General features: G+C 42.2%; 1 protein-coding gene across 3 annotated transcripts in view; it reads left to right on the top strand.

Annotated features, from left to right (window-relative positions):
* The window catches only part of LOC132829142 (transducin-like enhancer protein 4), a 165,475-nt gene that overhangs the window by 15,687 nt on the left and 123,132 nt on the right, over window positions 1-26,656 (top strand). For 2 of the 3 annotated variants that reach the window (XM_060846481.1, XM_060846482.1), the window contains 2 exons: window positions 6,651-6,714; window positions 19,347-19,391. The exons of the other annotated variant lie outside the window; for it this stretch is intronic. In XM_060846481.1, the coding sequence (XP_060702464.1) occupies window positions 6,651-6,714; window positions 19,347-19,391 (109 nt within the window). The remainder of the gene's footprint in view (window positions 1-6,650; window positions 6,715-19,346; window positions 19,392-26,656) is intronic. 3 annotated transcript variants of the gene reach the window in all.

Genomic DNA, 26,656 nt, shown 5'->3' with positions numbered 1-26,656 from the left:
TGAAATGATTTGGAGATGCCGGTGTTGGACTGGGGTGTACAAAGTTAAAAATCACACAACACCAAGTTATAATCCAACAGGTTTAATTGGAAGCATACTAGCTTTCGGAGTGACTTGATGAAGGAGCGTCGCTCCGAAAGCTAGTGTGCTTCCAATTAAACCTGTTGGACTATAACCTGGTGTTGTGTGATTTTTAACTTCATTGAAATGGTGTTGCAATAAATACATCACCTGGGCCAGAATCATTTTTATTTCAGAAATGTACTTTATTCATTAAAAAAATCCACATAGTCAAAAATACATACATTTCAGTTGTATTCAGTAGCATAGGAGAATACAAACAAACATTGAAGTTTGACTCTATCCAAACAAAGGCATCGCTTCCTTGACCAAGAGTATATTTACATGCGTTGAGGCACTGGCAGGGTCTAATAACTGACGGAGCCCCATATCACTTCAGCAGGAAGACCTCAGACAGTGGTCTTTCCCCGCTGCACCTTGGCGGCAGCTACCCCAAGCTTTAGTGCATCCCCCAGCATGTTGTCCTGGCCCTTGGAATGTGCCAATCTGTAATATTCGGTCAGGGGGATCTCCTTGCTCAGGAAGACTGGCAAGTTTCAGTAGGCCAAAGAGCGTCTTTCACTGAGTTGATGGTCCTCCAGGCACAGTGGATGTTTGTTTACCTTGGTGTGCATCCTGAGGAGTAGACTGTAGAGTCCAGAGTCCCACATCATGAAGCTGCTCAGGTTGAACTTTGACGCAAATCACAGACCTTCCTCCAGATTTCTTTACAAAGGCACATTCCAGAAGAAGTGTGACAGTCTCTACCACCCCCATAGCTGTTTCGAGGGCAGCGTGCGATGGGTGTTGGCAGTGATTAATCCATGCCCTACAGCTCCGACACTGCTGCTCAGTTTGCACACACTCTGCGGCTTACTAACCTTTGGAAGAGCTTGCAGGTGAAGGAGAGAAATCTCATGCTGCTGTTTGGAAGAGAGGAGGGGGAGGAGTCTCTCCCAGTGAAGTGACCAATTATTTAATTATCCCTTAATCCACATTACTAAATCACATTGTAAGGTCATTGCTATATTGTTTGTGGGAGTCTGCAGTGTGCAAACTGGCTACTGGATTTGCTGCATGACCTGAAAATTACTTAATTGGCTGTGAAGCACATTCCTATATTTTGAAGTCATGAGTTTAAAGTGCAATCTTTTCTTTCTTTTTATCATCAGTCCTGTTTGGGTGGACCTCTGGATGCGCATTATTCAAACACTGCACAAACCTGGGCAGTGCAGTGTATTAGCTGAAAATGTGTTGCTGGTTAAAGCACAGCAGGTTAGGCAGCATCCAAGGAACAGGAAATTCGACGTTTCGGGCCAGAGCCCTTCATCAGGAATGAGGAGAGTGTGCCAGGCAGGCTAAGATAAAAGGTAGGGAGGAGGGACTTGGGGGAGGGGCGATGGAGATGTGATAGGTGGAAGGAGGTCAAGGTGAGGGTGATAGGCCGGAGTGGGGTGGGGGCGGAGAGGTTAGGAAGAAGATTGCAGGTTAGGAGGGTGGTGCTGAGTTGAGGGAACCAACTGAGACAAGGTGGGGGGAGGGGAAATGAGGAAACTGGAGAAATCTGTGTTCATTCCTTGTGGTTGGAGGGTTCCTAGGCGGAAGATGAGGCGCTCTTCCTCCAACCGTCGCGTTGTTATGTTCTGCCGATGGAGGAGTCCAAGGACCTGCATGTCCTCGGTGGAGTGGGAGGGAGAGTTAAAGTGTTGAGCCACGGGATGGTTGGGTTGGTTGGTCCGGGCGTCCCAGAGGTGTTCCCTGAAGCGTTCTGCAAGTAGGCGGCCCGTCTCCCCAATATAGAGGAGGCCACATCGGGTGCAGCGGATGCAATAGATGATGTGTGTGGAGGTGCAGGTGAATTTGTGGCGGATATGGAAGGATCCCTTGGGGCCTTGGAGAGAAGTAAGGGAGGAGGTGTGGGCGCAAGTTTTACATTTCCTGCGGTTGCAGGGGAAGGTGCCAAGAGTGGAGGTTGGGTTGGTGGGGGTTGTGGACCTGACGAGGGAGTCACGAAGGGAGTGGTCTTTGCGGAACGCTGATAGGGGAGGGGAGGAAAATACATCCCTGGTGATGGGATCCGTTTGGAGGTGGCGGAAATGACGGCGGATGATACGCTGTATACGGAGGTTGGTGGGGTGGTAGGTGAGAACCAGTGGGGTTCTGTTGGTGGCGGTTGGAGGAGCGGGGCTCAAGGGCGGAGGAGCGGGAAGTGCATGAGATGCGGTGGAGGGCATCGTCGATCACGTCTGGGGGGAATCTGCAGTCCTCGAAGAAGGAGGCCATCTGGGCTGTGCGGTGTTGGAACTGGTCGTCCTGGGAGCAGATGCGGCGGAGACGAAGGAATTGGGAATATGGGATGGCGTTTTTACAGGGGGCAGGGTGGGAGGAGGTGTAGTCCAGGTAGCTGTGGGAGTCAGTCGGTTTATAGTGAATGTCTGTGTTGAGTCGGTCGCCCGAGATAGAAATAGAAAGGTCTAGGAAGGGGAGGGAGGAGTCTGAGACAGTCCAGGTGAATTTGAGGTCGGGATGGAAGGTGTTGGTAAAGTTGATGAACTGTGTATTAGGCTATCCAGTGCAGTGTATTAGGCTATCCAGTAAATGTGGGCCATTCTGCAGAAGTGTCTGTTCTAACCCACGAACATGTATTTTTTGAGAAAGCCACTGGTTATCATAGAATCCCCACAGTGCAGGAAGAGGCCGTTTGACCCTTCAAGCCTGCACTGACCTTCTGAAGAGCACCCCATCCAAACCCAACATCCTACCCTCTCTCCATATCTCCGTATTCACCGTGGCCAATCCACCTAGCCTGCACATCTTTGTACTGTGGGAGTAAACTGGAGCATCCAATGGAGACCAACACAGGGCGAACATGTACAAACTGTGCGCAGATAGTCTCCTAAAGGTGGAATTGAACCCAGGTCCCTATGAGGCAGCAGTGTTAACCACTGAGCCACTGTGCTGCCACTTGGATACTGGTTGGTTCTGAGAATCTTAATGTCCTCTTTTCCTCTCTCCTCCCTACTGTCTGGAGACAGAGACCAATCTTTATTGGACCTATTAAATTGGGGTTGTTTTGATTTTTAGCTAAGGTGCACTCGAGTTTACCTCTTGCTGAAAAGTAAGCACCATTTTGTACGTGTAAAGACTCTGAAATATGCCCCATTCTCTCTGGTCATTTTAATCACTCTCCTTTTTTTTATATTTCTTTTGACAGCTCTGCTGTCATCTAGACTGAGTGTAATTTAGCACAGACTAGATATTAAACCTAGTTGTTCATCCGTCTAAATTGCTGAGGCCTTTGCTTAATGGCATAATTACCTGTGGGAGAGGGAGAGAGATGTATAACTATGCTGTCTTTTTAATAATCCATACTGATTTTACTTTTAAAGTCAAATTCTGATATCAAAGTTTCCATTTTAATAAGCTGTTTCCTGCAGTGCATCTATTCCACCTGCTGCTGCCTTTTTCTATTGAACTGCCTAAGCTTAATAGCTTTCTATGAAGTCTCATTAACCTTTCTGCCCTGAAAGCTGGGCGAGGAGGAGAGGGAGAGAACCAAGTGGCATCAATTGAAGTGACTGGCGTTAAAAATACTCTGATGGAGACAGAGGTCTAATGAGCAAAATCTGTCGCCCTTTGTGCTTTAATTCTAGTAATGTCACAAGTACCTTGCTACTGAAAGCTAGTGCAAGCCCCACAATCAAATTTCCTCATGTGCTATGTTGCTTAATGCAAGCTAAAATGGGAGTTCTTAATAATAGTGATAAATGTGGGTGAGAGGTATTCACGCCAATACAATAGGACAGGCAGACCAGCTGAATCCTGAAGTAGTGATTAGATGTTACCTGGCTTCGGTTTCTGTCATTGAATTGTACAGAATCTTAAGAGCACAGGAGAACACCATTCTGCCTATTGTGACTGTACTGGCTCTTTTGGATGGCCTACTCCAATCAATCCCATTTATCTTTTTCTTTTATTCTGCAAAGATTAGCTTTTATAAATGTATATCCCCCCCCACACCCCCCACCCTCCAACCTTTCAAACACTGCATAGCTGATCAAAACTTAATCATTGTCATAGAGTCATGCAGTATGGAAACAGACTCTTCAGTCCATGCTGACCATAATCCCAAACTAAACTAAACTAACTTGCGCCTGGACCATATCCCTCCAAACCTTTCCTGTACATGAACTTATCCAAATGTCTTACAAATGCTGTAACTGTCCCCCATCCACTACTTTCTCAGGAAGGTCATTCCACACACCAGTCACACTCTGATTTTTAAAAGAGCATGTTACCTCATGTCTTTTAAATCTTTCTCTTCTCAACTTTAAAAATATCCCTTCTAGTCTTGAACCCCCCGCTGTAGGGAAAAGACACCTGCCATACACTGTCTCTATATCCCTCATGATTTTATAAACCTCAATCAGGTCACCTCTCAACCTCAAACTCCACTGAAAAATGTTCCAGCCTCTGCTTATAACTCAAACTCTCTATTCCTGGAAACATCCTGTTATATCTTTTCAGAATCTACTCCGGCTTAATAATATCCTTCCTAGCTTTGAGAGGCTGGCCGTGGCCCACATCAACTCCCAGGCAAACGTGAGGACTGCAGATGCTAGAAACCAGAGTCTAGATGAGAGTGGTGCTGGAAAAGCAGAGCAGGTCAGGCAGCATCCGAGGAGCAGGAAAATCGACGTTTCAGATAAAGGCCCTTCATCAGGAATAGCCCCCACATCAACTCCCAGCTTGCCTTGATCCTCAAAAACTCTCCTACCAGCATAAACACGTCCACAGCCGATGCTGGGGTAGAGGAACAGCACTCATCCCTGGAACATCTGGACAACAACGACACCTACATCACACTCTTGCTCATTGACTACAGCTCTGCCTTCAACGCCATTATCCCCTCCAGACTGATCTCAAAACTGTCACATCTGGATCTCAGCTCCGCCCTCTGCAACTGGACCCTCTGCTTTCTGACTCACAGACTGCAATCAGTGAAGATCGACAACAGCACCTCCTCCATGATAATACTCAACACTGGAGCCCCCTCAAGGATGCATCCTCAGCCCCCCACTGTACTCCCTGTACCCCCAGGACTATGTTGCCAAATTTTGAACACCATCTACAAGTTCACTGATGGCTCCACTGTATTAAAACAGATATCTAACAACGACAAGTGAAAGTACAGAAGGGAGATGGAGGACTTGGTGACATGGTGCAATGACAACAACCTCTCTCTCTCAATGTCGGCAAAACTAAAGGACTGATCATTGATTTCAGAAAGAAAGGAGGAGAATACTCATCCCATGTATATCAACAAAGCTGAGATTGTGAGGGTGGAGAGCCTCAAGTTTCTTGGAGTGACGATAACCAACAGCCTGTCCTGCACTTTCCACATAGATGCGATGATCAAGAAGGTAGAATTTCCTCAGGCGGCTCAGGAAATTTTGCCATGTCCATGAGAACCCTCACCATCTTCTAGTTATGTTACCATTGAGAGTATACTATCTGCATGCATAACAGCCTGGTATGGCACCTGCTCTGCCCAGGACTGTAAGAAACCACAGAAGGTGGTGTGCACAGCTCAGACTGTGACGGAAGCCAACTTTCGATCCATGGACTTGATTTATACGGCTTGCTGCCACGGAAAGTCTGCCGACATCATCAAATACCCATCGTATTCTGGTAATGATCTCCTACAACCTCTTCTATCAGGCAGAACGCACACACTGACACGTTCAGGAATAGCTTCTTTCTGGTCGTTACTAGACTGCTGAGTGGACTGTCCAGACCCCATAATGCTGAGTTCACTTAGTGTAAGTCCTGTGCAGTGTCATCTGTATGCCTCTATCTAAGTCTTTCTGATCAACATATCCTTGCTTACAATGGTCTGCCTGTACTGCTCGTAAGCAAAGCTTTTCACTGGACTTTGCCTCATGTACGAATCATTCAATCAATAATAGTGAGACCAGAACTGGACATAGTCCTCCAAAGAGACCTCACCAATATCCTGTACAGCCTCAACATGACGTCCCAGTTCCTATACTCAATCTGAGTAATGAAGGCAAGTGTGCGAAATTCTGCCTTGACCATCCTATCTACATGGGATGCAAACGGCAAAGAATTGCTGCAAGCATTTTTTTAAAATTAAAAATTCTCCATCTTCCCCTTTATCCAATTGCCATAAATTTGCAGCCCCCCGATTATCGGAAATGTGCAGGTTGACTATGTTATTGAGGGGCGGTTCTTCACAAGTTCAGATCTTGGGGAGGGACGAGTAGAAAATAGTGTGGTGAGTCGCAGTTTCAATATCGTGGATGAGGACGAGGTGAATTTGCTTTAAGGTAGCTTCCAGCAACTTGAGAAGGAAGTTGAGGAGTAACTAATGTATTTGGGCTTGATATTAGAGTCCAGTAACTGAAGCTGAGGAAACGGTTTTCCTGGTCTTCTGCTCAAGCATGTGAAGGAAATAATAACCTTGAGTTATTAAAATTCAAAAGTAGCTTGCTGTTTTTGAAAGCAGGATTAAGAGCCTTGGAAACCATTTTGAAATACATTCTAACATTCCTTTCCTTGTTTGCAAGCCTTAAGATGGAATGTGAGAAACTGGCCAGTGAAAAGACAGAGATGCAGCGACATTATGTGATGGTGAGTGCAAGATTTTTATAAAATGTTGACCATCGATTCCTAAATTGGAGTAAGAAAGCAATTGTTGAAAATTAATACATGAAAAATCTTAATTCGTGTGTCAGTAATAAACATAGTGGTAAAGCGAGCTTGTAAAAGAGCTATTTATTGTTTGTCATGTCTCTCTTTTTTTAAACTCTTATTTGCAAATGACATTGCTACTGTAATCGTAAAACGTGCTTCTGTGACTTATAATGTAAAAACTTCTACTGGTCAATTGTCCAACCATCGATGACACTGTCATGTAATTTGCTTATGCTGGTCAAAACCTTTTTTTAATCTAGTATAGCAAACATAACTAAAAGGTGTAATATTGTCTTAGGTTAACAATCTTAACCCTACATAGAAAATTGAAAACTGGCTTCCAACAGCAGTCCCATGAAAGTGGTAACTTAGATCAAGAGTGCAACAGGACTCGGGCCTATTATATTTTAAGCTGCACATATAGTGAAACTTGCAGCATGATCTTATTAGAGAGAAAAGAATCTAAAGTACAATGATGTTGGCAATAGTAGTGTAATTAGAATGTAATGAAAGTTGAATTTTGTGCCAGAGTCTTACAATTTATTCTCATGGTTGGCACTTCATTCCTGAATGATTTTGACACTCTTTTTCTGCTGTGACGTTTCTGACGTTTCTCAGCCTGCACTGCTATGCATTAGCAATTACACTTCCCTAGCACACCTGTCTTTCCTGATCAATGTTACCTCCCTTTCCTCAAAGTCAATTCTCATTTGATACTTGAATTCCTTCAATGTTTATCTTAAAAGTAATTTTTTTTGGCTAAGTTTTTGGCCAACTTTATGTTTCCTTTTTTCTTTTAGCTTAACACCTGGTTTTTAGCTTGTGCCGTAACATGGTATTTTTGTACATTATAGGCATTGATTGACTATAGGCATTGAATGACCATGGATAAATAGATGCTGTATGATAGTTTTTGACTTCAAGACTAAACAATGTCTCTTAGAACGATTTATAGTTACTATTAAATATAAAGTAAAACATATATTTTAAACAAAACAAATAACTTATTTATGAAAATGTACAGGAACCCCCTCCCAAATGGCAATATGGGTTTACCTACACCACGTGGATTGCAACAGTTTAGGGAGGCAGCTCATCACTGCTTTCATGAAGGCACCTAGGGGTGAGCAGTAACCACTGGTCCATTCAGTGGCGGCCCCATCCCATGAGTGGATTTCTTTTTAAAAAAAATTAGTAGCCAGGATTTCAGTACAACTTCAGTATCCAGGAATTCCAATCCCAGCTATATTATGTGAACACATGAATATGTGTTAAACAGGAGTATATTCTGTAACCACTAACAAATGACTCACTGTTTCTAATCCTGACCCCATAACAACCCAGAAGCAGGCATGAATCTACATGAATTGCAGACACTGGTATTCTGATCTAACTTCTTCAAATTTGCAGTTCCAAATATGCCTATTGATAAATAACCTGATTTTAAAAGAAAAATAAGAACTTGGGACTGAGTGAAAGTGGATAAGAGCCTTTGATAAGTTACATGGTAGTCTGCTCAATGAATAAGAATGAGCCCACGTCATTCGAACAAATCCATTCTGATGGTAGCCACTTTTCCCTCAGCCCTTTTTCTGCTTTCTGATGTGTGTATTTCAAGTAACTTTTTAATATGCTAGGCTAGAAATTACTGTTGTTGATTATAGATGAGTGTTAAACATGCTTGTATGACATCGTTCTGTTTGCTATTTTTAACAGGGAAGTTAACCTAATTGAAAGAGCTTCTTTGAAGCTGTCCCTGTCCCATGGGAATATTGGGCTTGGTAAATTGCCTTAAACATTAAAGTAGTATTGCCCAACAGCATAAATGCACTGCCAGCTATTGGGGCAGTAATTAGTAGGTTGCTGTTTCTGCCCCTGCACTTCTAAGTAGTTTGCTTTAGCTGCTCCTTTTCTGTTACGATGTAAAACAGAGACATACCGATCGGCAACACTGTTTGTTACAGTGGGAAGTGGTGATATGAAATGTGTTGCCTATATTAATACTGACTATTTGGACTAAATATAGTGCAGTTGAAATTTAATTCTGGACTTAAGAAATCTCCTTTGCCCCATCCTCAATTTGAGCTCCCATATGTGTACCTACCTGGAGTTGGTGCAAGAAACTAGCATGAGCTGACCTTTTTGTATTCGGATAGAGCTAAATGAGGTATTACACACAGTTTAAAATATTTTTTATGTTTGAGGATCTCAGCTTTAAATTGATCACACTAATCTAATTTTTCTCTGGTTGCTAATTGTCTTAAAGCAAAAGATTTGTAGGAAGTGGAGTTAGTGGCTTGTAACCATTGGGCCGTTTTAACCTAAAGCCTGGAGCAACGTATGAGCCCTAGCAGAGCCGCTCTGTACTTTGTTGTTGCATTTCTTACTTGCTGGTTTGCCCTGTTTGATTTCTGTGGGTCCAAATGTTTGGAAAGATCTGTTCTTAATGCTGCTGCTTCATTGGTGGCCAAGTTTTAAATTGAAATATCTATGTCTGTTGGTATTGGCAAGTTGACTTGCGTGCAAATTTAATGAGAACATTCATTTTAAACTTTTTAAATGTGGTTTGAGAGTCTCCATGGTGTGCAGTAAATTGGCAGATGAAGACTAAATGCTTGGTCTATGCTGTCCTAATTGCTCATAATGTCTATTTAATTGGACTCTGTCTCTGGAAGGGCTATGGTTTGGTTGTTGTCGGATATTGGGCCATGTGTTTAACTAAGACTACACGATTTGGTTCCTAGTCCAAAATATCATTGACATTTTTATTTTTGATCATTGGTTACTGGATGCAGAAGTGGAAAATCCTGTCTCGTCATTTAACTTTACTTCTGCCTGCCTGAACAATTTAACTAAAATGTTCCTTTGGAAAGGTCTTTGCAGAATAATGAGCAATTGGCAGGAAGTCCAATGCAGTGGCCACCTCATGCTTAGGTTGTAGGGATTGGCCAAGGTTTTGGATGCCTATTGTTCTCAAAAGATGAGGTTCTAGAATGTTTAAAAATGGGGTCAAACGAGTTTACATTGGTTGGAAACCTGTGACCACTGTGCTTGTAAATTTAGAACATTTTAAAATGAATCATGTCATTCTGTAGCGCTCAAAATTTAAAAATCACATCCAGATGGGAGTAAGAAAATAGGTTATTGATGTTGATGGAGCACTGCCCATTGTATCTGAAAGGAGGAACAGGTTGGTCATAAGAAGGAGGATTGCACAGGCCCGATCCATAAACACAATGCAATGGAATCAGATGGAAATAACTTTGACTTAGAGCTCTATGAGGTCTAAACAATCTAGATGAAGTGGTATCCAAAATTGCACTTGGGTTTTCAAAAGGCATTTAACAATGTGCCATATCCAAAGCAAAAGAAGAATTTATGGTCTAGGGATTGATGTATAGAGGATTGGCTGTCTAATAAGCAGAAGGTGGGTGTTAAAACAAAACTCATTCTTGGGCTGACAGGGTATGGAGAATGGTGTGCCTTAGGGATTAGTTTAGGGACCTTAATACTTTACAGTCTATTTCCATCACTTGGATGAAAGCTCAAAATGAGGTGAGTACGTAAATTTTCTGATGATACAGAGATAGGTGGACAGTAAGTTGTGAACACAGTGAGGAATATGCGAGTGGACAAAAACTTTAGCAGATGGAGTATAATGTGGGAAAATGTGAACTTGTGCATTTTGGCACGAGGAATAGAAAAACCGCATATTATATAAGCAGAGAGAAATTGCAGAACTCTGTGTACAGGAGGATCAGAGTGTCTGGCTATCTTTCTTTGAAGAGAAAAAATATTTTATCAGACATGGCGTCACTAGTAAGTTTTGCATTTATTGCCAAATGCTAAACCGCCTTGAACTGAAGAGCTTGCTAAGCCAGTTCGGAGAGTAACCACTTTGATGTAGATCTGGAGTCACACGTAGGCCAGACCAATGAGGTTGGTAGGTTTCCTCCCCTAAAGGACATCAAATGTTGTTGCATTACTAGTCCAGTAACATTACCTCCGTGCCACCATCTCTCCTAAAGGAGTGAATCACGATATGTTACTGTGCAGGCACAGTAAGTGATTAGGAAGACAAACATGGATAAAGTCGGTTCTGAAATAAAGCACTGCCTGTCCCTTAAATTTTTCTGGTTGCTTCCACCTCCTGTTTTGAATGAGTCGCAAACTGTTTTTCCCCCTTGTAGAATTTTTAATCCAGAATTTCATCCACCAACTATTTTTCTTTGGGGTGGGGGTGGTGAAAGATTCGCTGCTACGTTTCAGCTATTTTTGGAAGATGGAGAAGCAGATATGGTAATTTTCCTAAGCTTGTTGCTATTTGCTTTGGATAATGTAAAGCATGACTGTAAGATGTGGCAGCAACAATCTCTCTTGTGGTGTTTTTGGCAGATACTCTTAAGGGCTTTTTAAAAAAAAGACTGGGATAAGTAACCTTCCAGCTGATCATGATTGACACAAATAAAAGTTAGCTCAGTATTTGTTAAAGGAAGGGTTCACGATTCCAGAGCTTAGATTGCTTTAAAAGGCAAGTGCTTTCCTTAAGACGTTAATTCTTGGCACCCTGCCAGACTTGTAAACAGAGGTGTGCAATGACGCATCAAACTACAATATGTTGTACCTTTTTATTAAAACTGGGTTTTGAAAGCAACCTAACAGTGCCAAAAAATAAATTGCAGAAGCTTGCACTGGAGCAGTTTTCTCGTTAATTGGTCACTGGAGAAAAATGATAAATTTAGGAGGGATTTCAGAGATTGCTGGAACAAGTGTACTCATTCTTGGAAAACTCTCCAGAAGCAGTGACTGGATTCCTTATAGGATAACCAGCATGCAGTAGGGATTAGAAAGGAAACTGTACAAATGCATTCATGACCTCGCCCCCTCCTTATTACTGCAACCTCCTATAATCCTCCAAGCACTCACTCTGTTTCTCTGATTCTGGTATCTTGTGCATGGCCACAATGTCTTTGATAAAGTATTTGGTCACTTGCCCAAATGTCATCATCTCCAATTTTGGTGTTGCTTTTTTTTGCCTGATTTTAATAATCCTCCAAGCGCTGGGATGTTTACTGCATTTAACAATATTACTACAGATACATTTACATAAATGCATGTGGTAGAGGTGTTAGGTCCAAGTGTTAAGTCTGGAGCTGGCTTGATAGTTAGGATCAAGAACTAAGAGTCATAGAACTGCTGTCTCATTAGAGAGAGAGAGAGAGACGACTGGTGGTGGTTAAATTGCAGAGTCACCACACCTCAGGAGAAGGGTGAGGTTGAGAAGGAGGAAACTTAATGGTGGCCTCAGCTGGTACAGGAATTGACCCCTCACTGTTGGATCACAAAGAAGCCATCCAGCTAACTGATTCCCCAGGCAAATAGATTGAATGTTGAGTTTGAAAACATTCCATTTGGAGTGGTGCAACAATTGAGGTGGATTGAAGTACACTCATGGGAATTTCCTGAGCTGAGGATTTAAAGAGCTGCCTGCACACGACCATTTGTTTGAGTTTCCATTTTGTGATATGAAGCTGGGAGTTACAGCCACATTCATTTGGTTTAATTTCTGTTTATTGACTTGGCTGAGTTGGTCACATTCTAATCACGTGGCCACTCTCGTGCACTCATAATCCAGGCAGACACTCCTGTACTAGTGAAGAATGTTGAGTTGTTGGAAGTGTCACACGTTTTATGTAAAAAAGTCTGGAGAACCTTTTGCGTTGTTCCACTTCCCAACTGAATTCAGTCAAACCAGAGTAAAGCGTGGGGAATTTTTGTGTATATGAAATACCCAGTGTAAATAGGGTTTCTTCAAGCTTCATGGTTTAACAGTCTGGAAGCTGGCTCTGCCTATAACTCCTAGGCCCTAAAATCGTGGTAGGCCTTTAAACTAATTGCATTGGCTTGTGACCCTTCAAGGAAATTCCTAATTTAAGCATTTTCTTCAAATCCTTGTGTACTAAAGATTTTTGAAGTTTTAACTTGCTGAGAAACTGCCTGGGGCATGTAAGTGGAACCAGTAAATAGTTCTGGCCATTTTCAGTGTTGTAATGTCAGTTGATGGAATAGCCTCAGCTCTTCTCGTCCTATGTGGGACAATGAACGGCAAGAGACTGGCCTTAGCCATGATTGATCGCAGTCTTTTGCTCCAGCTCAGGTATTGTATGGTTCTTGAAAGCAAAACCTGTCACTGCTACAGAACCAACGAGTTGACAGACATTCCTCTCACTGAAATACTTTTTTTTGTATCAACCCCCAGTAGTGATTGTAACGAGGTCAGCCACGTGGACCTCATAGAACATGAGTTCCCTGATTTAGGCTGTTACCTGCTTCAAGCAAGGAGGCCTAGCTGACGGGGTATAGACAGGGGTCGGAAGTGTGGTACTGGTTGAACACAGTAGGTCAGGCAGCATCCGAGGAACAGGAGAATCAATGTTTTGGGCAAAAGTCCTTCATCAGGAAGGCTTTTGCCCGAAACATTGATTCTCCTGCTCCTCGAATGCTGCCTGACCTGCTGTGCTTTTCCAGCACCACACTCTTTGAATCTGAGCTCCAGCATATGTAGTCCTCCCTTTCTCCTATTGACAGGGCTGCCAGCTGTTCTGCTCACTTGAGGAGCCAGCTCTGAACTAGCTGGGTCAGTATCATGTACTATGCCTTGTAAATAAAGGGTGACTTGGTAAGGGTCGAAAATGTTGCCCAAAACGTTCATTCTCCTGTTCCTCGGATGCTGCCTGAGCTGCTGTGCTCAACCAGCACCACACCGTCGAAGCCTGTCTATATCCTGTCAGCTAGGCCTCTCTGCTGGATGCAGGTAACAGCCCAAATCATGTACTCTGGGTTCACCTGGCTGACCTCGTTATAATCACTGCAGGGTTGATGCAAAAAGACATACTCCTGATGAAGGGCTTTTTGCCCAAAACGTCGATTCTCCTGCTTCTTGGATGCTGCCTGACCTGCTGTACTTTTCCAGTGCCACACATTTTGACTCTGATCTCCAGCAGCCACAGTCCTCATTTTCTCCTCTGACTCTTTTTTTTGTTTACTTGATAAGGGGACACCAACCTTCATGGAGTTATTTCAAACCCATTTGGCTATATCACTGCAACTGTACCAAGTTGCCAACATCAAGTTAGTCAATCAATGTTTTGAATTGTGTTGGAGGGGTCAGAGAAAACACTTGCATTCTAAGATAATGACCCATTGCATTAGTCCTTGGGCGGTATTATATTTTTTAAGTTATGTAAATAAGTCTGAATGTTGACTTTGGAAAATGAGTGATCTTTGTACCCAAAGCAGATATGTTTCTGTTTTTGTAGTGCAAGTCCCATTTTGCGTGCTTCTGTTTCAGGGTGGAGATTAATAATCGAGTGAAGAACTCTAAATAGACTCCTAGAGCTGTACAGCAGGAAAATAGACCCTTTGGTCCAACTGATCCATGCTGACCAGATATCGTAAATAAATCTAGTTGTGTTTGCCAGCATTTGGCCCGTATTCCTCTCAACCCTTTCTATTCAGATACCCATCCAGATTCCTTTTAAATGTTGTAATTATACCAGCCTCCATCACTTCCTGTGGCAGCTCATCCCATTCACACATCTCCCTCTGTGTGACAATGTTACCCCCAAGGTCGCTTTTAAATCTTTCCTCTTTAACCTTAAATCTACGCCCTCTAGGTTTGGACTCCCCCATCCCAGGGAAAAGACCTTGGCTGTTCATCCTATCCATGCCCCTTATGATTTTATAAAGCTCTAAAGTGCCCCCTTAATTTCTGACGCTCCAGGGAAAACAGTCCCAGCCTATTCAGCCTCTCACTATAGCTTAACCCCACCAAACCTGGCAACATCCATGTAAATCCTATCTGAACCCTTTCAAGTTTCATAACATTCTTCCTATAGCAGGGAGACGAGAATTGCAAGCACTATTCCAATAGTGGTCTAACCAGTGTCCTGTACAGCCACAACATGATATCCCAACTCCTATAGTCAATGCTCTGACCAATTAAGGAAAGCAATAAAGCATTCTTCACTATCCTATCTACCTTCAAGGAACTATGAACCTGCACCCCAAGGTCTCTTTGTTCAGCAACACTCCCTAGGACCTTACCATTAAGGGTATAAGCCCTGCCCTGATTTGCCTTTCAAAATGCAGCACCTCACATTTTTCTAAATTAAACTCCATCTGCCACTCCTTGGCCCATTAGCCCATTTGATCAAATCCCATTGCACTCTGAGGTAACCTTCTTTGCAGTCCACTTCCTCTCCAACTTTGGTGTCATCTGCAAACATACTAACCATATTCCCTATGTTCACATCCAAATTGTTTATATAAGTGATGAAAGACAGTGGATCCAGCACCGATCCTTGTGGCACACCACTGGTCACAGGCCTCCAGTCTGAAAAGCACCACCCTCTGCCTTCTTCCTTCGAGCCAGTTCTGTTTCTAAATGGATGGTTCTCCCTTTCTTCCATGTGTTCTAACCTTAATAATCAGTCTACCATGAGGAACCTTGTCTCCTGTTGAAATTTTCTATTTCCTTTCCCCAAAATGTTGGTGTGAGCATGGTATGGGGTATCAAATACACCAGGTCTACCACGAGAATATGTGCCATTATCACCTGGCAATCATTCAGTAATGAGCTGACAGTGGAGCGTTGGTAGCGCCTCTCAGTCAATCACAGGCCTTGGCACTGGCATCGCAGGATATTAAAAGGTATCTTCCAATTGGAAGCTGGAAGCTTCTCTGTCCTAAAGCCCCTGCAAGGATCCACTGATGAGAAGTAACTTTTTCATATTCTTCTTGAGAGTGTTCAAGATGTTGGAGATGAGGGCAGGAATGTGGTTTTTGGAGACCGTCTGCTTGTCCAGCCATTTAAACTTCCAATTGTCGTTTGTCGTTTGGAGCACTTGGGGAATCCAACCCAGAAGGCAGGGCATCCTGATTTCCCAGTCAGATAATTAACCAGCATTCCCATTGCTGAAAAGGAATATGATTTGGGAAGTGATGAATCAAGGCTTTTAAGTGATGAATTAATGAGTATTTAAGAGCCTTAATTGTTGGTTGGAAGGTCATCAGTTGCACGATCTCACTCAGAATGTGAGTGCGTGGCCTGACTCCAGGGCCAACTCTCCCCATTATTTCTCCTTGCCACTTCCAGGGTGTGGGAAAACCACGTCCTTAGAGTAGGCTGATTCCCTTGCCTCAACCAATTTTGTATGTAACACTTCAACTTGAAGAAATGCATACTTTACGGAAACATAGGAACTGGACAATTTAGCCCCTTACATATTGTGCTATTCAATGAAATCACGGCTGACTTGTAAAATGTGCCATCATGATGATGCCTTTAAATGCTATTTAGATGATGTGGTATTGAAAAACCTCATGGGAAAGTAATGCTTTCAAGTTTGTTAGCACATCACTTCCATCCCTCCACTGTGTGAGTTATGGTGACATTATTATGTTCCCAACTAAGGCCAAGTCAGATCTCAGAGTGAGACCTAGCACAGTAAACTGTTCATGGTTTTTTTTGCTGTGTGTTGCAAGAGGCTGTCAATGGCAATTAACTAAAGAGTGACACAAAGTGATTAGACAGGGTGGAGAGAAAGTGATAACAGTATTATGCAATGCAGGAATGGTTACCCTCTTCACTTTTTAAAGTTTATTGATTTGTTGTCATGGCTGTAATTCGGGGGGAAAAATGTGAAGAACTACAGTGCTAGAAATCTGAAACCAAATTAAATTTCTGGAAAACATCAGCAGGTCTGGCAGCATTTGTGGAGAGAGAAAGCAGAGTTAATGTTTCCAGTCCAGAGACCCTCCTTCAGTTCTGAAGTCTTTCCAGCAATTTCTGATTTTGTTTATGGCTGTGATTGATTTTATTTTGGTAAATTGCTACATTCCCTTGATGCTATTTTGATAGTTAATATCTCTCCTTGAAATTCCTTGAAACAAACTGCTAATACCGCTCACTTAAGTCTTAACATGGGTTCCTCAAACTCCTCTTTCAACTGCTCTTGTTTCTTAAGTTTTGCTCTTACTGACTGTAAACCACCTCAGGATTTTTTTTCTTCTGCAGTGACTGTTTTGCAGACTGCTAAACAACACTGCTGCTGTTAAGGACTTTTTCCTCTCTGAATTGTCTGCTTTTCTGTGAAAGAAAATGCGCAGACTGTATTTTTTCTAAATTTTCTTGTTTCTGTCTCTGTTTGCCTTTATCATAGGACACCTTGTTGCTAAGAAACGGCCCTCTTTTTTTCTGTCTTGCAGCCTTCTTAACCAATGCACTGAACTATTGACCTCATAATTTTTGAAGACCACACTTAGATATATGGATACAAACTTCAGACAACCCTAAAACCCATTTGCAGAACTCCACAATGAAACCTTAACCATGTTGTTCCCCTCTAGTGCACTCTATATAGAAACACAAAACAGGCATTAAGCTAAAGTTGAAGACCATTTTTCCATTTTAGAACCCTAGTTTCCAAATAATTACATATCTTGAATCATCTTCAAATATTTCAAGTGTTTACACCTGATTAAATTCTGTAATAGGTAGGGATGAAGCGTTGTGCAGCAGAATGCATATCACTCAGCATAGTGTTGCAAACACTGATTTTTCTGAAAATAACAAATATTCTGGAAAATAGTTCCCCTGGAGTGCAATATACTTGTCCAACCACTAAGCTTTAAAGGAAATCCTGCTGCTAAGAAGGATCTCTTGGGGGTACTGGATGGAACTATGCACTTAAATAATCTGTTTCCTGGACTTGGCTTTTAATTTGATTTAGTTCTCAAGGAAAGTGCCAGCACCTTTTGGTATATGATGAACCAGGGCTCATTAAGTGTATTCTGAAAGGAAGAAACCTGAGAAATTTCAAAAGTTTTTCTTTGGTTTTTAAGCAAAAAAATGACTTCACAATATGGTCCTGGACTTTGTGCAGAACTGAGTTTTGCCAATTCAGCTTCAGGTGTTGAATCATTTGAAATCATTGCGTAGACCACTTTTAGGGCCGAGATGAGGGAAATGTTAAAGTGTAATTATCCTGTGGAATCCTTTACCACAGACGCCTGTGGAGGCCACGCTACTGAATATATTCAAGAAGATAGATTTTGTTTGTGTTTGTGTTTGTTTTTCAAAAAGGCGTTAAATGGTACTGGGAGGAAGCAAATAGCCTAATCCAGCTCCCAAATTGCATTTTAATCGACACGCCCTCCTACATACCCCTATTGCTTTGGTTGACTACTTTTGTATAATGCTGTTAGAAAGCATCAGCCTCCATCTTTTAGGTTTGTAACAAGCAACTACAGAACAAACATGTTTATGGATTGTAGTTTTGAGATTGCTTGTCAGTTCCCATTCACTGGGCACAGGGGAAGCATGAAGACTTGAGGTTTGATCCCTTTTAGTTTCTCACTTTCTCCATATGGGTAGTGAAAGCTGTGCCGGGGGTGGGGGGGGTTGCAGGGTTGGTGGTGGTGGGAGGGTGCAGGGTTGGTGGTGGTGGGAGACCAGTCTTGGGTCCTGCTGGTTGTTTGTTTATTAATAACTGTGAGGGTGGGTTTTGCGGATGGAGACTTGAGTTCAAGAGAAAATCTGAAATCAGTGGCAAAAATGGCATTAGTGATTATTGAAACATGACGCACGGGGTGGTTCGTGTGTGGAATGAACTCCCTGAGGAAGTGGTGAACGTGGGGATAGTTACAGCATCTCAAAGTCATTTAGATAGGTACATGAAAATGGAAAGATTAGGAGGGATATGAGCTAGGAGCAGGCAGATGAGGTCTAGTTTAGTTTGGGATTACATTTGGCATGGACTGGTTGGAATGAAGGATCTGTGCTGTATGACTGTACAAGATTCTAAAAGGACTTGACAGGATAGATGTTGAGAAGATGTTTCTCCTAATGGGGAAATCTTAAACCATGAGACATAGTTACAAAATAAGGGAGCATTCCTTTAAAACTGAGATGCGAAGGAATTTCTTCTCAGGAAGTGGAGTGTATGTCAGGATTCTGTACCCCAGAGAGTTGTGGAGGCTAGGTCACTGAAAATATTTAAGGAGGAAGTAGATATATGTTTTGAAACATCAGGGTGTTGGTGGCTAGGAGGAGCTGACACAAAAATGGAGGTGAGACCTTGGGCAGATCAGTCATGACCTTGAAGACCAAATGGCCTACTCCTGTTTATGTTCTTGTGTTCAAACCTCTTGGTGACTGTAATGACCCTAAATTCAATATTCTAAGAGCTGGGAGGAGTACTGAAACTGGACCCCAGTGTGACTTAGCTCCAAAAACAGATTCCTTAATCTGATGACGATATTTACATTCATCTCTCGGTTGCACACAAACTGCTGATTTATGCAAATTTTTGAGTAAATAGAAACCGTTGCTGAACTCATGTCATGTTTCCTAAATTAAATGGGTTGACCAGTGGTTAAAATCTTTCCATTTGAAGAGTTTGTAGATTTACCCCTCCCCCCACCCCGGTGTTGCGTCGATACAGTTTCTGTGGCTTTCATTTTGAATGTTTGTAGCTTTGCTAATATGTGGTTTTGTTTTATTTCAGTACTATGAAATGTCATATGGCCTCAATCTTGAGATGCATAAACAAGTAAGTACAAGAGGAAATGAAAGCCTTTGATGAGGTTAATGAATGGAATAATTGCCTGTCATCTGCAGTTCACACACGAAACCAAGAGTATGTGGGTAGTATGAATATAAATCAGTATTTGGTTTTGCAATTCCTCCCCCAAAGCTTGGCCTGCAAGGCCTAGATGTTCACAGATGGCTGTTTCACATTCATTGTGGAAGAATTGTGTTTTTGTAATGATAGGAAACAGTTTTTCTGGTAATTGTGGAACAGATGGAAGGCAGTGGGGTTAAAGAGGGAAGCAGGGGGCGGTAGAATAGAAAATCAAGTCAGCAAATTGTCACCAGTGGCCCCTTTAACCTAAAGGGAAGGTGGTGAAAGAATCTGTTTTCTAATCGCTGATACTTTTAAGTGCAGAATATAATTTTTGTTTGCATCATGTCTTCATTTGGTCAGGTGAAGAATTGATATCTGTACTGTCTTTTTTTTTGTGTGTACAGAAAAGATTGCTTATGTTTTCCAGCACTCTCTCTTCTCTGATGAAAGGGAGAGTGGTTTCCTCTCTACTGGTCATCTGCATTCTTGATGCTTAAGGCAAGATGGTGAATGTTGACAACTTATTAGGCCCATTCTTGGTGACCACCACTTGACAGTTATCTACATTCAAGCAGGAATTCTGGGATAATGGTGAGGGGTCGATTCCACAACTCATTTAACATTGATTTGGGAAGGTGATAGCAATATGGAATCAAATCATCCCCTTTTTCTTGCCAAAACCCTTTGCTTTTCCCTGTCTAGTTTATCCAAGATCTTTTCCCTCAGCGCAGTCCAGAACCCAAATGGTGGAGATTTTGGTTGGTTTAATTTGCAACCTTGTGCCAATTCTGTGATGAACCATCATCTATTTTGGTAATTGTAACACGTTCAACTGAGCATGTATGTCTGTCCTTTTTGGGTTCAGTCAGCATGCATTTTGCGTTGGCAAATGAACTAGAGTTTTATTTTAACCTTGTAAAATTGTGCAATTGTAAATACAGATGCTGTTTGTTTGTTAACCTTCTTGTTTCCTCCTATTTTCAAATCTAGTTTGTTTCTTTATTGTCAAGGAGATATGCTTTGTGCATCATGGGATTGATTTTATGGTCACCTGCTGGGCATGTTTTGATGAAGCCAGTGCAACTGACCATCATTCTCCATCCTTTCCTGAACTATGCAAAACTTATTAATAGCTCAATTGCTCTCAATACTTTATCGCTCCCTTCAAAACGTAACTGGGAGGCAGGTGGGAGTGTGCAGCTTGTTTTGCTTTCTCCCTATTTTTTTAAAGGAAATGAAGGATAGAGGGATATTGTTTGTCCATCAAGAGTAATCCAACCTCCTCCCCAAGAGGTTCAAACCCTTTATTAATAACTCTGACTTGCATGGATCTGTTGGGTCCTTTTGCCCCGACCCTTATTGCAGTTCCAGTATTGTCCAATCCTTTGCAGTGGCGCTGCTGAGACTCCAAGAGTTGCAGGCCCATTGTATGGGTCAGTAGCCCACTGAGGCGTGGAACACCCACTCTGCCTTTCAATCAGAAAGTGACCAACTATTTAAATCCTATTTGAGGTGTGAGCAGTATGTGGGCCTGAAGTAGTCTGCCCCATGTCTAAGCCAGAGGAATGTAAAGAGACCAGAGTCTCACTCCACATTTCAATCATTTCTTCAAATTTCCCTTAACTGATGCAGAAATCATTACATCTTCCTAATCCTCCTAGAAAATTATTGATTGGTTCAATAACTCGCTGTAATGCAGTTTTTCCTCTTCACTCTTTCTTTATCCTTTTGCTTGCTTTCATGTGCTCTCTCCTTCTCTCTCTCTCTCTCTCTCTCTCTCTGTCTTTGCATGTGCACTCTCTTTCTCTCTGTCTTGCTCACTATTCTCGTTCTGCTCTCCAGACTCTTTCTCTCTTTGCACTCCCTGTCTCATTCTACTTTTGTGCTATCAGTCTGAGCTCCAGGTTGATGATCTTTTTGTTCCTGACATCTCCAACTGGAGGGACCAAGTATTCCATTCCACATGTTGCTGCTCAGCTACATTTAGCTGTTGGCATGATGTCAGCTTTCACATGATCATCTCACTTTGTCAGCACTTTTTTTTTCCCTTTCTTTCCTTCCTTCCTTCCATTTTTCCCTCTTGCTCCCTTTTCCTTTCCTTTCCTTCTCTCCTTCCTTCTAAATCGGAAGGTGATGTGTGCCAAATGCTGATCCTGTACCACCTGCAAGATGCAGTGCAGAAATTCGCCAAAGATCTCTTAGACTGGACCTTCCAAACCCATGACCACTTCCAGCTGGAGGGGCAAGGGCAGCAGAAACACCACGCCCTTCAAGTTCCCCTCCAAGCCACTCGCCAATCTGACTTGGAAATATATTGCTGTTCCTTCACTGCCGCTGGGTCAAAATCCTGGAATTCCCTCCCTTAGGGCATTGTGGGTCAACCCACATCAGGTTGGGTTCAAGAAGGCAGTTCACCACCAGCTTCGCAAGGGCAACTAGGGTCGGGCAATAAATGCTGGCCCAGCCAGTGTCTCCCACATCCCACAAGTGAATTCAAAAACAAGTTGTAGAAGTTTCCATTCCTGATGTATTTGACATGGACCCCTGGGAGTGGCATTTCCTCCAGTGGATAGCCATTTGGAACGTTTGGAGTTCGCCTTGCCATTGTGCTGCAGTCAACTGCCAATTCCGGTGTTGCAGTAACACAGGTTCGCAGGTGAAGTACCCAACCACAGCACTTGTGTCTCCGCATAAGCACTTTTCACAACCTCCAGTCAATCCTCAAACCAGCGAAGTACTTATATTTTGGAAGTGCTGTCACTTTTGTAGGAAATGTTGAGCCAATTTACAGAAGCAAGAGCTAATTGAGAGACACTCCTACTCTTTTAAAAGATTCAGTTTAAAAAAAGTCACAGAGAGATATAAAATAAGCTACTTTGCAAATGTTTGATGATTAAACATGAAAGTAATGCGGAACAAACAGATGGAACCATTTTGATAGGTAGCACGTGACAGACTCCATATTTGTATGCCACCTCCCTCTCTCTCTCTCTCTCTCTCTCTCTCTGTCTCTCTCTCTCTCTCTCTCTGTGTCACCCTCTCTCTCTCTCTCCCTCTCTCTCTTCTCTCCCCATAAAAATAAACTTGCCTTTCTTTATTGCCCTCATCGTGTTTCTCAAATATCTTTAAGTGTTTGCATTAAATCACTCCTTGATTGTGTATATGTCTTATTCCGCAAGTAAGCATGACATTTTTGACATTGGGAAAGGATTCTACAAACTGTGAGCAACTAAAATAATCTATTTTGATTACTCAAGGTCAAAATGTTGGGACATCTCCCTGTCCGAGTTTGGGTACGGTTCACACTCACGAGAATAGATACCTGGAGCCTGTGCCTCATCCACAGCACAGCACCACCATTGATACCTCACTGCTGTGCAGCACAATGAGAGAGTACTGGTTTCGATTAGGTCTTTAGTCAAGTTTTGATTTTGTGATTTAGTGACATGCAAATAAGAATGCAGTTTCTTTTTAAAGACGGGTGGCTCTATGCTTGAGATGCCTTCAATGACTCATGCCAGCCCACCTAGGGCCCACTAATCACATTTTCTTTCATCTGAATAAAACGGATGCGACATGTGTTGTCAGTGACCCTACTGTGCCAATTGCCTTGAGTGTTTGGTGTAATATTTTGCATATGCGGTTCAGACTTGCTGGAGCATTTCAAATCAAATTGCATGCAGGCATGAAAGGTTTCAAGTAAAGATAACCTTGCAGGTTGTTTGGATGCAGGAGCTGCAGTGTCTATATTACAAAGAGAAAACTGTTCCTTTTAAATTACTGCATCCTCAGACATTTTTCAAGAGAGGTCTTTGCTTTTTTTGAATAGAGTCAAAGTCCAATTAAGGGTGTAGGTTTGCTCGCTGAGCTGTAGGTTTGATATCCAGATGTTTCATTACCTGGCTAGGTAACATGATTAGTGGCGACCTCCAAGTGAAGCGAAGCTGTTGTCTCCTGCTTTCTATTTATATGTTGGTCCTGGATAGGGTTCCTGAGGTTTGGGGTGATGTCATTTCCTGTTCATTTTCTGAGGGGTTGATAGATGGCATCTAGATCTCAACCTGAGCTACAAACCTTCACAAATGTTGCAAAAATCAGAGTCCAATGTTTTATTTCTTCACATGATACACAATTATACAGAACTGAACTGCTTTTATGATCATGTATCTCGAGATTTTTTGATGAATTAAGTATATTGTTGAAATTAAAAACAAATTTTTAAGTTGCCACTATCTTCCATATTTGTTGATAAATCCATACCATCCGGTTTTTAAATAATCTGTTGTCATGAACTTGCGAATGAAGCTGCACAGAAAGCCTGGTTCATTATGAACTGAGGATCACTAATTTTCCATCACTGACCTGGTCTGAGCAGACTTTGGCTGTTCTGAGCCAATGTTGATGGATCATGCAGCAGCGTGTGTTTGAGGGGGGAAAATCCCTTCCACTTGCAATTTATTTGTGACCTTCACTTGTAAACAGGTGTGCAAATGCCAGTGGAAACAGAATAATATTTGGCCTTGATTAAGTGGGCTGCTCAGTTCATATTTAGGCCTGTGGCTCAACTACTGCTGTATTAGAACATGCAGTAGAATAGGAGGTGGAGGATCCCAACAACTGCTTCAGCCATCCAATTCTCTACCTTAATTCCATTTCCTGTGTTACTTTCATATTCCTTAATTGTTTCAATACCCAAAAATCCATCAACCCCTGTCTTGAAAATATTTGATGACTGAGTATTTATAGCTGTCTGGGAACAGAATTTTATCCAAATGTTTTGAGTGAAGGAGCTCTTTCCCAATATGGTCCTAAATGGCCAACTCCTTCTACAATTGTGTGGCCCACATTCTCTAGCAAAGGGAAGCATTTTCTCTCTATCCACCTTATCAGGCCTCTTAAGAATTTTATATTTTCCAGTTTCTGCATGCTGGGAAAATTAGGCCTACTTGACATCATCTCTGCCCCGAGAATAATCTTATTGTGTCTGTGGAACCATTTTTATAGTTCAAAATGTACTTTGTTTTCACAAGGGCTGAATGAAATTGCTAATTATTGGCATTGTTTTCTTGGAAACATTATTCTCAAATAAGTTTTAGAAGTTTATAATGCATTGATGAATAGGGAACAGTGGGTGTGAATAACACTTGTTTACTATGTGTCAGTATTGCTCAGTTGGCAGCCCTCTCGCCTGAGTCCAACTTTTGGAGGTTCAGTCTCTGCCCCAGAGTCCTGGTGATAAGATTTAGGTTGACCGTTCTGCCAAGCAACATTCCCAGTAATTTTCTTTTAAGCTGTGAGGACCTTTTGAGGTCTATGCATGCAGACCTGTTGGTGACTATGAAGCTTAGCGGATTGGATATGCCATTCTACCCCTCGATCAGCATTACGTACATTGTGGTGTAGTGTTCATCAGAGCCATCTGAGTGCCTTCGGTAGACTCATTGCCACCAGTCCTCCTCATTGGTATTCCTAATACCAATAAAAAGTGAGGACTGCAGCTGCTGGAAAAGCACAGCAGGTGACGCAGCATCTGAGGAGCAGGAGAGTCAGCATTTCGGACAGAAGCCATCATCAGGAATATGGAGGAGGAAGGAGGGATGGGAGATAAATAGGCGGGAAAGATTCTGTTCCACAGAAAATTTGTCCTGTTCATATCAGCATAATAGGTTTATTAAATAGTATTTAAAAAGCTTGTTATATAACATTTGATTTTTTTTTTGAATATGAATAGAATCCCTACAGTGTGGAAACAAGCCATTAGGCCCGACAAGTCCACACTGACCCTCCGAAAAGTAACCCACCCAGACCATTCACTTTACATTTACCCCGACTAATGCACCTAACCCACATATCCCTGAACACTATGGGCAATTTAGCATGGCCAAATCACACTAATCTGCACATCTTTGGATTGTGGGAAGAAACCGTATTCTTTGTTAAGGCACGAGCTGTTAGCAGCATGGGCTTCGAACTAAAATTGCCATCACAACTTCTGATATCTGACACTCACCAACGCATACTGCACCCAGGAGGTTATACAAAATCTTCAGTGCAGAGTTCCTGGCATGCTGCACTGTCAGGGGCTGATGTCTTTCTGTGAGATGCTAAACAGAGGCTTGTTCTGCCTTTTCATTTAAATGGACAAGAACCCATGGCACTATTCCATTGAGAGAGGAGACACTCCTCCCTCTTCCAACTAATGTTTATTCCACAAGTAACATTACAAAACATTATCTGGTCACTATCCCATTGTTGCTATGGGCTAAATTGGTGGTTCTGATGTTACTTTTGATTTGCAGTGACTAATGTACTAATTGATCACAGTGTTTCGGGATGTTCTGAGGTTGTGAACGCAAGTTTTAAAAAAACTTTTCTGATTTCTGCCCCAGTTTCTGCGTGGAAACATTGTCAATAAAGAAAGGTAGAATTTATTTCCAGTTGCCTCTGGCCAGCAAGTGCGAAAACCTCCAGTTTTGGTGACTGAGGTCTTGTACCTGTGTGCTGTGTGTACGTTTTGCAAATCTAATGACACTGGCAGTTGGCTCTCTTGCTCAGTGGTGTAGCAATTGAAATTTTGTGCAGGTGAACCAGCTATTTTGTGTGACAACTTAATTATTCATTGTGTTTTGATAATACATATTAAAATATTTGTAAACTTTTTAATGGTGATTATTATGAACACTTGGGTCATATTAATACTCCCCACTGTGTCATTGAAATTGCACCGGGTGATTTGATGCTATTTTTAAAGTTCCTCAAATGATCATTTTTAGTGAGCTATCAGACCCTCAAATGAAGCATGAAGCTAGCATGAGCTCTTAACTGCATGACCTTAATAATTGGTGCTTTATTCAACTCGGTTCCTGGTTTTGATACTTTCATGCATTTCCCATTGCATTTTAAGTGCTTCCAGCCTCGGTTTTTTATGCAGCAACATGAGAATCGCTAGAATATCTAGTTATTCTTCCACACGCTGGTAGCAGCATGATGCATTGACAATGAAGTTGCTGATTAATCACTGCAGATCAATCTGCATCAATTAGTCAACAACAACCCAGCCCCCAGCCCCACCCCTCCCCCCCAATGCAGGGAGATTTTGAGAACCATGGATGCAAAATGGTTCAGGCGCCATCTTCAGTTGGTTCAAGGAACCTCAATGGCTAGTCTGGAAGCTGACATCTACCAGAAGT

Source organism: Hemiscyllium ocellatum, chromosome 28 (assembly GCF_020745735.1).
Source record: "Hemiscyllium ocellatum isolate sHemOce1 chromosome 28, sHemOce1.pat.X.cur, whole genome shotgun sequence".
In the NCBI taxonomy this organism is placed as follows: domain Eukaryota; kingdom Metazoa; phylum Chordata; class Chondrichthyes; order Orectolobiformes; family Hemiscylliidae; genus Hemiscyllium; species Hemiscyllium ocellatum.
This window is presented reverse-complemented; position numbering and strand designations above follow the sequence as displayed.